The 13,430-nt window shown below is 50.2% G+C and overlaps 2 protein-coding genes across 8 annotated transcripts; one reads left to right on the top strand and one right to left on the bottom strand.

Moving 5' to 3' along the window:
* Window positions 1-782: 782 nt before the first annotated feature.
* Window positions 783-6,035, bottom strand: ISG20L2 (interferon stimulated exonuclease gene 20 like 2). Of its 4 annotated transcripts, none has more exons than XM_043453592.1 (4): window positions 5,899-6,035; window positions 4,453-5,302; window positions 2,412-2,612; window positions 783-1,710 (listed from the first exon to the last, which is right to left on the bottom strand). In XM_043453592.1, the coding sequence occupies exons 2-4, from the start codon at window positions 5,185-5,187 to the stop codon at window positions 1,597-1,599; spliced, it is 1,050 nt and encodes a 349-aa protein (XP_043309527.1). In that variant the 5' UTR covers window positions 5,188-5,302; window positions 5,899-6,035; the 3' UTR covers window positions 783-1,596. The 4 variants fall into 4 exon arrangements, with proteins under 4 accessions (XP_043309527.1, XP_043309518.1, XP_043309511.1 ...); XM_043453583.1 differs by having other exon boundaries at window positions 5,903-6,032; XM_043453576.1 differs by lacking the exon at window positions 5,899-6,035 and adding an exon at window positions 5,816-5,871.
* A 566-nt stretch (window positions 6,036-6,601) lies between these two features.
* On the top strand, window positions 6,602-13,349 carry METTL25B (methyltransferase like 25B). 4 transcript variants are annotated; one of them, XM_043453555.1, is made up of 8 exons: window positions 6,602-6,732; window positions 9,284-9,408; window positions 9,645-9,752; window positions 10,227-10,289; window positions 10,538-10,681; window positions 11,144-11,628; window positions 12,406-12,590; window positions 13,011-13,349. In XM_043453555.1, the coding sequence occupies exons 2-8, from the start codon at window positions 9,325-9,327 to the stop codon at window positions 13,130-13,132; spliced, it is 1,191 nt and encodes a 396-aa protein (XP_043309490.1). In that variant the 5' UTR covers window positions 6,602-6,732; window positions 9,284-9,324; the 3' UTR covers window positions 13,133-13,349. The 4 variants fall into 4 exon arrangements, with proteins under 4 accessions (XP_043309490.1, XP_043309482.1, XP_043309469.1 ...); XM_043453547.1 differs by having other exon boundaries at window positions 9,600-9,752; XM_043453534.1 differs by having other exon boundaries at window positions 9,560-9,752.
* Window positions 13,350-13,430: the final 81 nt, after the last annotated feature.

Below are 13,430 nucleotides of genomic sequence, written 5' to 3'. Positions count from 1 at the left end.
CACCTTCATTTCAATTAAGACTTGTAACCCCAGTTTTTGGTGTGGCCTTCCTACATTATTCCCACTTACAGGTGTGTGAGAACGCCTAGCGCCTTTGTGAAGTGTCATGGACATTGCTTATGTTGGGTTCAACAGGAACCAACTTGCTCAGAGCTGAACAGCTGCCCGTTCAAGCAGATGCCGCAGTGCAGGACACAGCAGCAAGACCACGTCCGCGGTCTCATCTGGCTGCAGCAAATCCCCTTCTCGAGGCAGCCACACTGTGACTCTGGCCTCTGGAGCCAAAATAGCCACTCAAGAGGGCACGAGTCTCGGTGTATACACGGAGTCTGCATTCTCTCAAGACAAGAGCGCAGACAGTGATCCCAGCCACAAGGTCAGACCTGTGACTCACTTTCCCAACATCAGGGTGTGTACCACCAAGGAAGAGCTGGCAGGAGCAACCAGGCTGGCGTCACCGAGCACCGTTCCTCCCCCGCTGCATCCCTCCCACATGCCCACTCTGAGTCACCCTCCTGGTCACATACCCTGTGTGAGGGTGTTTGCGCGGCTTGAAGTGTCATTTTAGGTGTGCTTGTTGATTAGCGGTAGGGACGAGAAGGCAGCAGAGCACATGGGTTACATACAAAGGCTTGGTCAGCGCTTCTTGATGACTTCCAGCAAACCAGGGTCCATTCAGTGTCATCCACAGAGACCCTAACCCCCCTAGCAGAATTACAGCTCTAAGGAGTCTGTGACACAGTTATTTAATGTGAAGTTATAAAGAAAACACCACACAACTGTTTTTCCTTTATAAAAAAATTTATCAAGGGAATAATTTGTGTTTTCAGAGGCTTGGTTTAGCAAAGTAAAAGACTAAAACTCATTGAAACACTTTATAATTCTTCTTTAACCTAGCAAGCGGGGTTTAAATTAAATAAATTTCTCTATCACTTTAGGAGACTGCTTTCCTAAATCAGAAAAACTGATTTCCAAGTCTTCTCTTACCTCTACTGCCCATAACCCTAAGGAGAACTAAACCTCACCAGGAATGGCTCCTCTGGAATTCAAGGTGGAAAGAACAGGTGGATATATCCCAACACAAACCAGATGTAGACTCTGAGCAGAAAGCAGAGTCTGAGAAATGCATTGTGATCACACAAATTATCATCCAACAGGATACTTCTGAGAGTGAAAGAGGATGCTGTTAATTGCTTGAAAGGAAAGGCATAAAATGAGACACATGACCACCCGAGTGATAAGGCAGTTTGGGAAAAGACATTTCCCGGTTTGCCGTGCCCTTTGAAAGTCAAAAGACTTTCCCAGAAGCAAAGCACCTTGGAACACATGGTTAGCACCATTTAAGAGGTAAACGGCCTAGGGCCGGGTTCTGACATGGAGGCGTCCTCCTTCCATGGAACGGTTAACCAGACACACAACAGAACACCTGAAGTGAAATTTCAATGGATGTTAAGTCTGGGGTGTAGCCTCCCTCTCCCCAGAAACCCTAGCTTCCAAAGGTGTGGGGCTGGTGGAGCTGTCCATTGGCCCGCTGCCCTGCTCTCCTGGGCGTGATGCTGTTTCTGCCTGCCCGCATCACCAGTGTCCCCACTGGTACTAGTCTTTAGGGGGATTCTGGGCCAGGTGCTGTTCCCATTCAACTTCAACCAACTTGTACAGCTCCATGGTGGCCTGAGCATCTTCCACTGAGGAATGTCCACTTTTCCCAGCCTGAACAAGGGAGGAAGAAAAGAGCATGAGGCTACAAGAGACCGTTTCCTCCCTTCCCAACTGGTTCTCTCCAACCTCAATGATGCTGCTGCTTCTGCAGTTAGCAGGCGACAAAGGCAGACCTCTGGTGGGGCCCCACTCATCATCTAATTTCAGGGGTCCAACTCATACTACTGTCTGCCTCAGCCCTTTCTGTGCCCACAAGTACACACCATGTTGTTCTGCACTCTTCTGGAGAAGCAGAACAGACCAGATCATAGACAGACCTTCTGAGTCTTCCATCTTCCCTAGCTCCTTAAGTAATCTATGAATGACATGTGTCTATACCCTCATGCCAGGCAGACCACCCCCTCTTTGACTGTCAAACATATGAAATACATAAGAGGCCCTTGAAGCCACTATCTGGTAATTTAGGCCACCACAACTACCTGCTTCCCACTTTTCTTACTTAGGGTTTTAGCCCCACTTTCAGGCTTTTTTCCTTTTCCAAGTACCCTGTGGAACACTCTGGGAGGCAGGAAACAAGAACTATTATTCCTAAGTAGAGATAGACCTCTCTGCCCAAAGCTCTTCCCATCAGAGCATCTCCCCTTGGATCACTCTACAATCAGAGGAATCTGAGTGTCAGAGCATGGAGACAGGCAGCAGGCGGGCCTTTCCTGTCCAAGCCAGGGGTCTGGCAGCATTTGGGGAGACACTACCTGGATGTCCCGGTTCAACAGCTTCTTGGTGAGACTCTTCAGAGACATGGTGGCATTCTCTGGGCAGTCAGCCTTACGGTTGAGGAGGGGGATATGAGAGGTGTCTCGGGTGAGGGACTTGGGATGAATGTACTGAAGGGCTTTGAAGTCGTTGTGGATGGCATGCCCCACCACTATCTTCCCTGTAAGAATCTTCAAGATCTGAAACAGACATGGAAGAGGAGGTGGTGAGGAGCACGATTCATAGATGCAGTCTCTGCATTTTAAAAGCCCAACATAGCTGTAAGTCCTTCTAGGCTCTTTTCACCACTTGCTCACCTGCCTCATCCTCGAAATGCCTTCTCCCACAAGTTTTCTTTCACCTGAAATCCATCTCCTCTCCCTGAGGTAAAAGTAAGTATTTTTTATGGTGTAACCCTGTTTGGATGTACCTAGCCAGTGGTTCCTTATCGTTGCATTAATTTCTACCTCAATGTGATGTTCATGTAATTACCTAGCTCAGTCCTGGCTTGATACCTGAAGTTCTTTAACCATGATAATTGTTACGTTGGCCTTAGATACAGGCTGGGACAAATACTGTAAAGATGGGCTCCAGGGAGGTAATGGAAGCCCCAAATTATATGCAAATTGATATGCATATGTTTCTGTGTTTGTTTTTTGGGAGGGAATCGATGGCTTTCATCAGACTCTCAAAGGGCCTACAAGCTATAAAAAATTAAAAATTGGGAATTAAGAATCGGCAGTCCAGTGGTTAGGACTCAGCACTCTCCCTGCCAGGGGGACCAGGTTTGATCCCTGGTTCCAGAACAAAGATCTCACAAGCCTCGAGGTATGCCCCACCCCCTAAAAAAGAAAAAGACACACTTCCAATGAGGACAACTAAAGAATATGCCATGAACTCTGAGGGCCATTACCAAAATGGCGTTCCAAACAGATTGTGAAAGAGTTAACAGGCCTGGAATCAATGCCTGGCCTCCCAATGGGACCCCTTGGAAGGGTACAGACTCATCTGAATGTACCTTAGTCTCACACCCCAGCTTGGGCAGTGATTTTTATGATGAAAACCAGATATAGTCTAATCAATTTGGCATTTAGTTGCCCCTACAGTTTACTGACCACTAATACCTTTACTTCGCATTAATTTCAACACACAGCCTTCATTAAAGCTAAGTGGATGTGCTGTTTCAGACCCACCCCATCTCCTAACTCTCCTGAGCCTTTGCTCAGCTATGCCCCTGAGGGTGCACAGGATGTTCTTCAACTCTTCATGTTCTTTCTAAAATCCAGCTGTTCTACCTCTGATGAAATTCCTCCAACTGACTGCTCTGGCATATGAGAAATTACTGGAACAGTGTGTCTAGACAAGACAAAGAACGTGGAGCTGAAATTACAAAGTGGACCAAGGGTGCCCTCTGGAGGCCTTCCAAGACCAGCAGGCTCCTTTCCCCTTCCCCTCTATTAGCTCATCCCCCTTTCCTGTTCATTCAGCATGCCTCCAGTTTTCAGCATAGAGCTTACAGTGGCTAGGATTGCTCAGTGAATGAGATGAGAACCCCAACATATCAGCCCTGTGTCTTTTACCCCCTTCATTGCAGGCTGCCTGTTCCAGTTATCCACCAACTTTCCACACTGCCACGGGCCACTTCTTGCTCGGGAAGCGCTCTCTACCTCTGTTCTCAACCCTAGCCCCACCTCTACAAGGTATTCTCAGATTGAGCCCTTTCCCCCTGGCACTCATGCCTGCTACTCTGTCCATCACAGGTTGCTCTTTTTCTAGCAGAGTCCCAATTATTCACATGAGGATTCCACTTGGGATCTAAAACAGATCTAATACAGTTTATTACACCAGCTACTTGTAAGTTTCCAGGTTCTTACCACTCTTCATCCCAAAAGAAAAGCTTTCTTTATCTGCTACTCCATACACCCCAACCCTCCCTCCACAATCCTTTGGGGCCTTCCCAGAGTGATATCCTGTGCTGAAAAATGATTTGGACTTCGCTCCGTCTGCTTCGCTGCTACCACCATCCCTCATGCCTCTTACCTGGTTCCGAGCAATCTTGAAGGGTGTAGCATTTACCATGTGCTGCTTCCGGATACCACTCCATCTGGTCCGGTAGTCCACAATGTGGCAGGGGGGGAGGATGTACTCATCATAAAGCACATCTCCGTCGTAGTTGACAATGCTACATCGAGCCAAGGAACTGACATGCCCCTTGGGTCCAGTACCCACCATCTCACAGTCAATTGCCACCATCTTCCCTGGTATCTTCTGGGATGCCCCAGAGTATTTACTCTCTGAATGTGTTTGGGTGGAGTTCTGTGGGCCATTCTTGGGTGGAGGATTCTTCTGGGAGCCCTTCTTCTGGGGGTGAGTTGGGTGGCTCTTAATCTTTGGTAGGGCGCTCTGGAACTCCCCTAGCAAATCTACTTTAGCCACAACAGAACCAGCCTTCTGTGAAGGGGCAGGGGTCAGCCAAGGCACTGCAGTTTTCTTGTCCAGGGACTGCTCTGACCCACTGCTGGAGGCAGCTGTTGTCTTCTTCTTTGGAAGGGGAGCGGCCTTCCAAGTCCCATCTACCCTGGGAGTTTCCCCTTTCTTTGAAGGTTCTGAGTGCAACTTAGGCACCTTGCTAGGGGGCTGCTTCTTCTTATTGAGGAAGCCTTTCCGTTCCAAGAGTCGCCGCTTCTTGACAAATTTTCGGTGCTTGGCATTTCCCTCTAATGCCTTTTTGGGGGGAGGCTCGCCAAAATCCAGATTGAGGAGTAAGGTAGACATGATGACACTGGAATGTTGAGAGAACAGTTGGGAAGAACAGCTTACAGATGAGAGGAGGATAGAAGACTCATCTGCTGAATCCCACAGACCAGCATCTGGAGGTTTGCAGCATACCCTAGGGAAGAAAGTGATCCTGATAACAGAGCCCATAGACTTGGGAATCAATAAGACCCATCTTTGCAGGACTTAAGAGAGAGGAAAGACATCAGAGTAACCTCTCAAATGTGAAATGACGGAAGGAGAACTTCATTCTGAACCAGGAAGCCTGGATTCTAGAAAGCTCCACAATTCACCAGCTGTATGGTATTAGGAAGGCCATGTCTCCTCTCTAGATCTCAGTCTCATTTGTAAACTTAGGGGGTCGCAGGGCCAACTAGCTGTAACTGCGATCTACAACGCCAGAATAGGTGAACTCCATCATCTGCCCAGGGAGGGAACGTCTAACTATGCTCAAAGGCAGTGACAGGTTTGGCAAAGTTGACCTCTGGATTACCCTAGCATCCCCACGCGGATCCCAGGAGTAGACATACAAATTCAGGCACTCATCTCCCTCGTTTCCAGGTGGGGGAAATCTCCACATGCATCTCACTCAAATCTTTGTCTCACGAAAGGACTTTTGACAACACACATTGGGAGGGGAAGGAACCGAGTCTAAGGGACTGCACACTTCTGCCATCCACGAAGCGGAGCCAGCCTCGCACGCTCACTCACCTACCTCCTAGATGGGCCCGCTAAGACCGGAAGCGGCAGGAGCCGGATGCGGAAATTGGCGCGCGTCGGCGATGCCCGGGCCGGCAGGCCCGCGGGTTGGAACGCGCCGGAGGCCGGCGCCCGCGTACCCGCACGGCCCCCGCCTCCGGGAGCGAGGCCAGGGATTCTGAGTGTGTGGGCAGCGGCAGCGGCGGCGGAGGAGGGGGCGGTGTGGGTGGGGGCGGGGGCGGGATGCGCTCCCCGGCCCCTCTAGCCCCGTGGAGGTACAACTCGAAGGTGTGGGGAAGCCGCGACTAACGGGAACTGCAACGCGCCTGACCCCCCCCCCCTACCCCGGCCTCACTTCCGGAGAGGAGAGAAGTGTACGGGAAGGGGCGGGATCTGGAGGCGGGACCTGGGACATGGCCCGCCCCTATTCGTGAGCTGGGCACTGCGCCACGCCTCTATGGCGTCACTGCGCAGGCACCCCGCCCCGCTAGTCTCAGACGTAGACACCTTGGCGCAGTGGGACGCCGCGACCTGTGACGTCAGGAGCGCGCCTGAAGTCTTCAACCCCAGCCTGGAATCCCGGAAAGGCAGCGTCGGGGACCAGATTCCCAACACTTTTTCTTCTGAGGCCACCCGAAGTGCTGAACCCGACCGGGATCCCGGACCCGCGTGGTCCTAACCCTGGTTCTCTCCTCATTGCTTTCTCGCTCCCCGCGCCACCGCCTGGGCCCCGGAATGCCCGGGGTCTCCGCCCGGCACCTCTCTCACGAAGAGAGGAGACAGCTAGCGGTGAATCTCACCCGGGTCGTGACGCTCTACCGTTCCATCCTGGACGCCTACATCATCGTGAGGCCACAGGGATGTGGGTGGGGTGCTCCTGGTTGTGTGATTGGCTACCTAGCCACGACTAGGGGAGAATCTGGAGAGTTAGCGTCTGATCTTTTTTTCTAATAGGTTTTTCCAGTCTTTTGTCTGTACAAGAAAGGGTTAAAGCTGGGCAAAACCCCCGATTCTTTTTTTTCCCAGATGACCTAAATATTAATATTTCTAGCATCTAGGGTGTTTTTCTAACTTTCTGGTGTCCAGAGTAATAAAGCGCATGGACATTTGAGCCATGCTTCTGCGGCAGTGTTGAACTATCCCAGGAACATGTGAGGTGTTTTCAAGAACACACATGTTCGTTCATTCAGGTTTTGAATAAATTCCTGGTTTTTCCGTGTAATGGACAATTCCAACTTGGAAGTTGACAGAGTCCGACTAGAATCCCGCCTTCCCTATCATGTTAACATTAGGCATTAAAAAAAAAAAAATTCCTCCTAGCCCCAGGTCCTCAGCTGCAAAATGGATCCCGTTTTGAAGGATCATTGTGAAGAATAAATGAGATGATGTATAAATGCCACCAGCATCCAATGAATTATTCACTTCCCAAACCCAGAAGCCATCCTTGATTCAGCTTTTTCTGATTCAGCTCTTTCAACAAGTCTGTTGATTCAACCTCCAGAATAGATACCAAATTCACCCATGTGTCTCCATTGACACTGCTACCACCCTAGGCCAAGCCAACATCATCTCTCTTCTGGTCTACTTCCTAACTGATTTCTGTATTTGCTTCCTCCCTTCCATACCCAGTTCTTCACAAAACAGGCAGACTGTTTGTTCTAAAAATGTAAATCTGATCATGACATTTCTTGCTTCCTAGGTACTCTGGGATTTTCTAGGTGGCGCTAGTGGTAAAGAATTTGCGTGCCAATGCAGGAGACCCAAGAGACATGGGTTCAATTCCTGGGTTGACAAGATCCCCTGGAGTAGGAAATGGCAACCCATTCCAGTATTCTTGCCTGGATCCTAAGTATAGGTAGTGGTAACTACCATTACCTACAAGCTCCCTTTTAAACTGGATCACATTTCATTCTCTCCCACATTCACTATACTACATTTACACTGGCCTGATCAGGGCCTTTGCACTTACTGATCTGCCTGGAATGTTTTTTCTCAACAGAAAGGCAATTGAGTAGGGTGGTTAAGAGCAAAACTCTAGGGTTGAATTGGTTTCAGATTCCAGCTGCACTACTTACTAGCTTCTTGACTTGGACAGATTAATGAAATGCATTAACATATATAAAATGTTTCAGACAGTATCTGGCATATTAAAATATTCTGTGTTTGCTACTACCTGAATTTTTAAAAGTTGTGATAGAATTGACATGTAACATTTTAGTTTTAGGTGTGTAACGTAATGATTCCTATTTGTATATATTATGAAATAATTGTTGTTCAGTGGCTAAGTTGTGTCTGACTCTTTGTGACCCCATGGACTGCAGCACACCAGGCTTCCCTGTCCACCACTGTCTCCCAGAGTTTGTTCAAATTCATGTCTGTTGACTCAGTGATGCTATCTAACCATCTCTTGCATCAGTTAATATCCATCACTGTACATAGTTAATTTTTTTCTTATGATGAGAACTTTTAAGATCTACTCTCAGCAACTTTCAGACATACAATATAGTAGTATTTACAACAGTCACCGTACTATACATCTCCATGACATTTACATTGTAACTGGAGGTTTGTACTTTTTGACCCTCCTCACCTATTTTACTTACCCCCACCCCTGCCTCTGGGCAGCCAATGCATGCAGTGTTTCACACGTGCTGTATTACTCTATCTTAAGAGTACACTCTCAAACTTTCCATTATGTTACTGTCTCATTAGTGTTTTCTTGTCTGCGTGGCCCTTGATGTTACTTGAAATAATTTCTTTCAATGTAAACTCTGCAAGATCAGGGATCTTGTCTGTCTGTTTCATTGTTTGTATCCCCTGAGCTTAGGACAGAACTTGATGCCTAAGCAAAGCTCCAGAATTTGTGTTGAACAAATAAATGAATAAAAATACATTCTGCCGGGGAACCCCTGGCGGTCCAGTGGTTAGTGGTGTTTTCACTGCAGAGAGCCCAGGTTCGGCCCCTGGTCAGGGAACTAGGATCCCACATGTCACATGTGGTGACCAAAAATAAAAACAAAAACAAACGTTTTGGCATATATAATGTCTGGCATCTATGGTGTCTGGCGCATGTAACAGTAGGTTACTAGATGGTAACATACTAATAGTGTGTGTTAGTCACTGCTGTGTTAAGGAGGCAGGTGCAAAGCTACCATACACGCCCCTAAGTTCAGTTGAGTGGAGGACACGCATATAAATAAGGGGGACATTTCTAAAAGAAGTGTGTCCAGAATGCAATTTGGGCTCAGGAAGGAGGGGAAGGTTAGAGCAGACTTCAGAGAAGTAACTCCGATGAGGAGAGGTTCCTGCTAGTTGTAGCTGGTGGCCGTGTGTTGTATGGGTAGGGAAGAATGGGAGGGGAAGTAGCCTGTTGATTGCTTCTCCCTTTCCCCTACAGGAATTTTTCACAGACAACCTGTGGGGCACACTCCCTTCCTCATGGCAGGAAGCACTGGATGGACTGAACCCGCCACAGCTGGCCACGCTGCTGCTGGGGATGCCCAGAGAAGGGGAAGTGGCCAGGTATGGGCAAGAGGGACCCCGCGCTGGGGGACTCGGAGCCGAGCCCCGCAGGGAGCCATTGCTCAGTCTCACAAGGGCTTCCTGGGCTGTAAGCTGGCACACTCAGGATGCAATGGGACTATTCACAGGGGGCCTGGGCGGGCTATCTCAGGTACAGGTCGGTGTGGCCACTCACCCTGCTGGCCCTGAAGTCCACAGCCTATGCCCTGGCCTTTACCCGGACGCCTGGGTTTCAGACCCCCTCAGAGTTCCTGGAGAATCCCAGCCAGAGTTCCCGGCTGACAGCTCCATTCCGGAAACATGTCAGGCCCAAGAAGCAGCATGAGATTCGGAGGCTGGGAGAGGTGAGGAGATGGCTGGGGTACAGGTGGTATCTGGGGGCCTTGGGGACTCCTTAAGCCTAGGGGTTACTAAGGTTTGGGCACCTTTTATCACCTATAGGACCAGAGGCCCTAGATGGTCCCTTCCTTGGCAAGTATACTATAATCCTATATTCATCCTTTTGCTGGGTTGGTTGGTGGCTATAGTTGAATCACTGTCTTATTCTTGTTCTGATAATCTTCACAATCTGCTCATGGCGTCACAGCAGGGCTCTTGTTCTGTGGGGACTGAATCACTGTCCTGAGAGGAGCAAAGACAGTAGCCTGAGCCAGGGGGTCAGCACACCCTATTTAGGTCTCCATGTCTCTTGTCTCCTCCATGGCACCCCCTACCCATCTTCCTCTGCCATCCTCAGCTCCTCTCCGCTCTCATTATGAGTGTTTGTCCTGGGAGCCAACACCCAATGGCCAGGGGACCTTTGTTCCCTCTCCTTTCAGCTGGTGAAGAAGCTGAGTGACCTCACAGGCTGCACCCAGGTTGTGGATGTAGGCTCAGGCCAGGTGAGCCAGACCCATAATAATCTGCTTTTGTTTTTTGTGGGTTTTTTTGTCATGGGGATAGAACAACTAGAAGGCGGGTTATCAGGCCACATGCCCAGAGGGGCAGATAATAAGGAGCGCAGGAAGTAAGCGGCACAGAATTTAAGCCTCTGGGGGCCTGGTACCCAAGTGTCCAAACCATAGGTAGGGATGGGGACTGGGTAGGGGACCCTGAACAGGGCTCTTTATCCCTCTTCTCTTGACTCCAGGGCCATCTCTCCCGCTTCATGTCCCTGGGGCTGGGGCTGACGGTAAAGAGCATTGAAGGGGATCAGAGACTGGTGGAGAGAGCCCAGCGCCTAGACCAGGAGCTCCTACAGACTCTGGAGAAAGAGGAGAAGAGGAACCCAAAGGTAGACCAGCCCTTCCTGCAGCCAGGACCATGAGAGCAGGATCCACTTGGCTGAAACTAGGCACCAAGGCTGAATTCTCTCTTTTAAGTGTCTCAGCTCGAGATGGTGTCTGTTTCTGCTACCTCTTTCCCAAGATCCCTCCTTCACCAAAGCCTCATCTTAAAGGCACTTTCTAGTTAAAAACTGCTTTCTACACTGCTTTCTTCCTTCTCACAGCCACCTGTACAAAGTGGCCAATCAGGTATCAGCCTCATTACAAATGAGGAAGCGGGGGCTCAGAGATGAAAAGATTTGCAGTTAGTAATGACAAATGCAGAATCTATCCCATTTCCTCTGCCCCAGTTGCTCTCCCACCTTCCTCCTTGGGAAGGAACTCAGGACAGATCCCTTCCTGTGGCCTGAGGTGGTGTGAGGACAGGAAACAGGCCTCCCATCTGCCTCTGTTCTGTCCTACCTCCACAGGTGGTCCACACTGGCCCCCGTCACCCCCCACACCACGTGGTTAGGTGGGTAGACCCCACGGCCCTGTGCGAGGAGCTCCTGCTTCCACTGGAGACCTCGCCTCAGAGCGGGGCCCGCCTGCTGCTGACGGGCCTCCACGCCTGCGGGGACCTGAGTGTCGCCTTGCTGAGGCACTTCTCCTGCTGCCCTGAGGTGGTGGCCCTGGCTTCAGTGGGCTGCTGCTACATGAAGCTGAGTGACCCTGGCGGCTACCCACTCAGTCAGTGGGTGGCTGGGCTGCCCGGCTGTGAACTGCCCTACAGGCTTCGGGAGGGGGCCTGCCACGCCCTGGAGGAATATGCTGAGCGGCTACAGAAAGCAGGCCCCAGCCTCCGAACCCACTGCTACCGCGCAGCACTGGAGACCGTCATCCGGTGTGCCCAGCCTGAGCTCCGGCGGCCAGGCGTGCAGGGGATTCCCAGGGTCCACGAGCTCAAGATTGAAGAGTGAGGCTGGGGGCCTGGGGGCGGTGAGATGGGGGGCATCACCTACTGGGGGTATGATTCCCCTCCCACCCTCACTTGTTAGCATGTCCTAAAGAAAATCTAGATGTGCTGGGTTGGGGGAGGGGGTAGTGACTGAGTTCTGAGACAGCTTCACATTTTCTTTAAAAGGTAGTTGTCACTCTTTTATCAAATTTTTGAAATGATAAAAATATGGCTAAATAATTGGACATGTGTGCATGCTAAGTCGCCTCATGTCTGACTTTTTGCAATGCTATGGACTGTAGCCCACCAGGCTCCTGTCCATGGGATTCTCCAGGCAAGAATACTGGAGTGGGTTGCCATGCCATCCTCCAGGGGATCTTCCTGACTCAGGGATCGAACCCCACGTCTCTTAGTCTCCTGCACTGGCAGGCGGGTTCTTTACCACTAGCGCCACCTGGGAAGCCCAAATAATTGGACAGGTTTGTCTAAAAATAAATTTTTGGATTGATTTGCTATTGAACAGACAGTTCACAGCCAGAAAACTCTGTAAATAAAAACTCATCTTAAGGGACTTCTTTGGTGTTCCAGTGGCTTCAATGTAGGGGCCCCAGGTTCGATCCCTGGTAAGGAAACTAGATCCCACATGCCACAACCAAGACCCAGCACAGCCAAATAAATATATACTTTTAAATGCCCTTAAGGTAGAAAAGCAGAGCTGGAATTGAATTAGAAACGGACAGTTTGAATGGAGGAGTGGCTTTCTAAGCTGACTGCTGTCTATGACTGACCCCACAGATATGTGCAGCGGGGGCTACAGCGGGTGGGGCTGGACCCCCACCTGCCACTGAATGTGGCTGTCCTTCGAGCTCACCAGGCCCAGGAGAACCGTGTGGTGGCCTTCTTCAGCCTAGCCCTGCTGCTGGCCCCACTGGTGGAGACTCTGATTCTACTGGACCGGCTGCTCTACCTTCAGGAGCAGGGTGAGGGGGGCCACACCAGGGACCCAGGGCTAGAGCTCTAGGGGTCTCCTTCAGGTCCCCGCCCCTACACCTGCTGGGACTTGGCCCATCACCATGGTGATTCTAGGGCCAACAGCTGTTTCAGCATCAGACAGGGGGAGGGAGGGCCTGTTAATGCAAATTCCTGCTGAATCTGGATGCCTATTACCATAGGATAGGTGATACATCCCTGAGGTGCATCTTAAGCCAGCATCCCTACAATGTGCTGAGGCTTGCCTCCTCCCAAGTCAGCATCTCGGGCACTCATTTCCTGGTAGAAAGCGGGGTTTCCTTAGATCCTCCTGGGCCTCTCCTATGCGGAGAGCTATGTGTACAGGTTAGGCAGGAAGTGGCTACGAGTTTGTTTCATTTCTCTCATGAGTAGCCCTGCCTTTCTCACAGGCTTCCACGCTGAGCTCCTGCCCATCTTCAGTCCCGAACTCTCGCCAAGAAACCTGGTTCTGGTGGCCACCAAAGGGCCTCTAGGTGAGGCCTTCTCTCTTCTGGAGACTGAAGACAGCTGACGCAGCCAGAGGAAGGGCGCATCTCAGACCCCATCTGAAACTGCCAGGCACCACGCTGGGAGTCAGTCTTCGCCTCCTCAGCCAGAGAACCAGCATCCTGCATCCTCCCTGGCATCTGGGTTCCCTACAAACCAGCGTCATAACCTTTCTCTCCCTGTGTATGTTATATAATATTATGCAGAAGTTTATTTTCAACTTATTAAAAAATTGAAGTCTGTGCTTGTCTACCATTTTATTAGGTATACAGGACAGACCAGCACCCTCCCTACTGAATCCTGCTGAGGTTCTAATTTAGGTC

This window comes from Cervus canadensis, chromosome 2, assembly GCF_019320065.1.
Source record: "Cervus canadensis isolate Bull #8, Minnesota chromosome 2, ASM1932006v1, whole genome shotgun sequence".
Lineage (NCBI taxonomy): Eukaryota > Metazoa > Chordata > Mammalia > Artiodactyla > Cervidae > Cervus > Cervus canadensis.
Note: the sequence above shows the minus strand (reverse complement) of the source record. Positions and strands in the feature narration are given on the sequence as shown.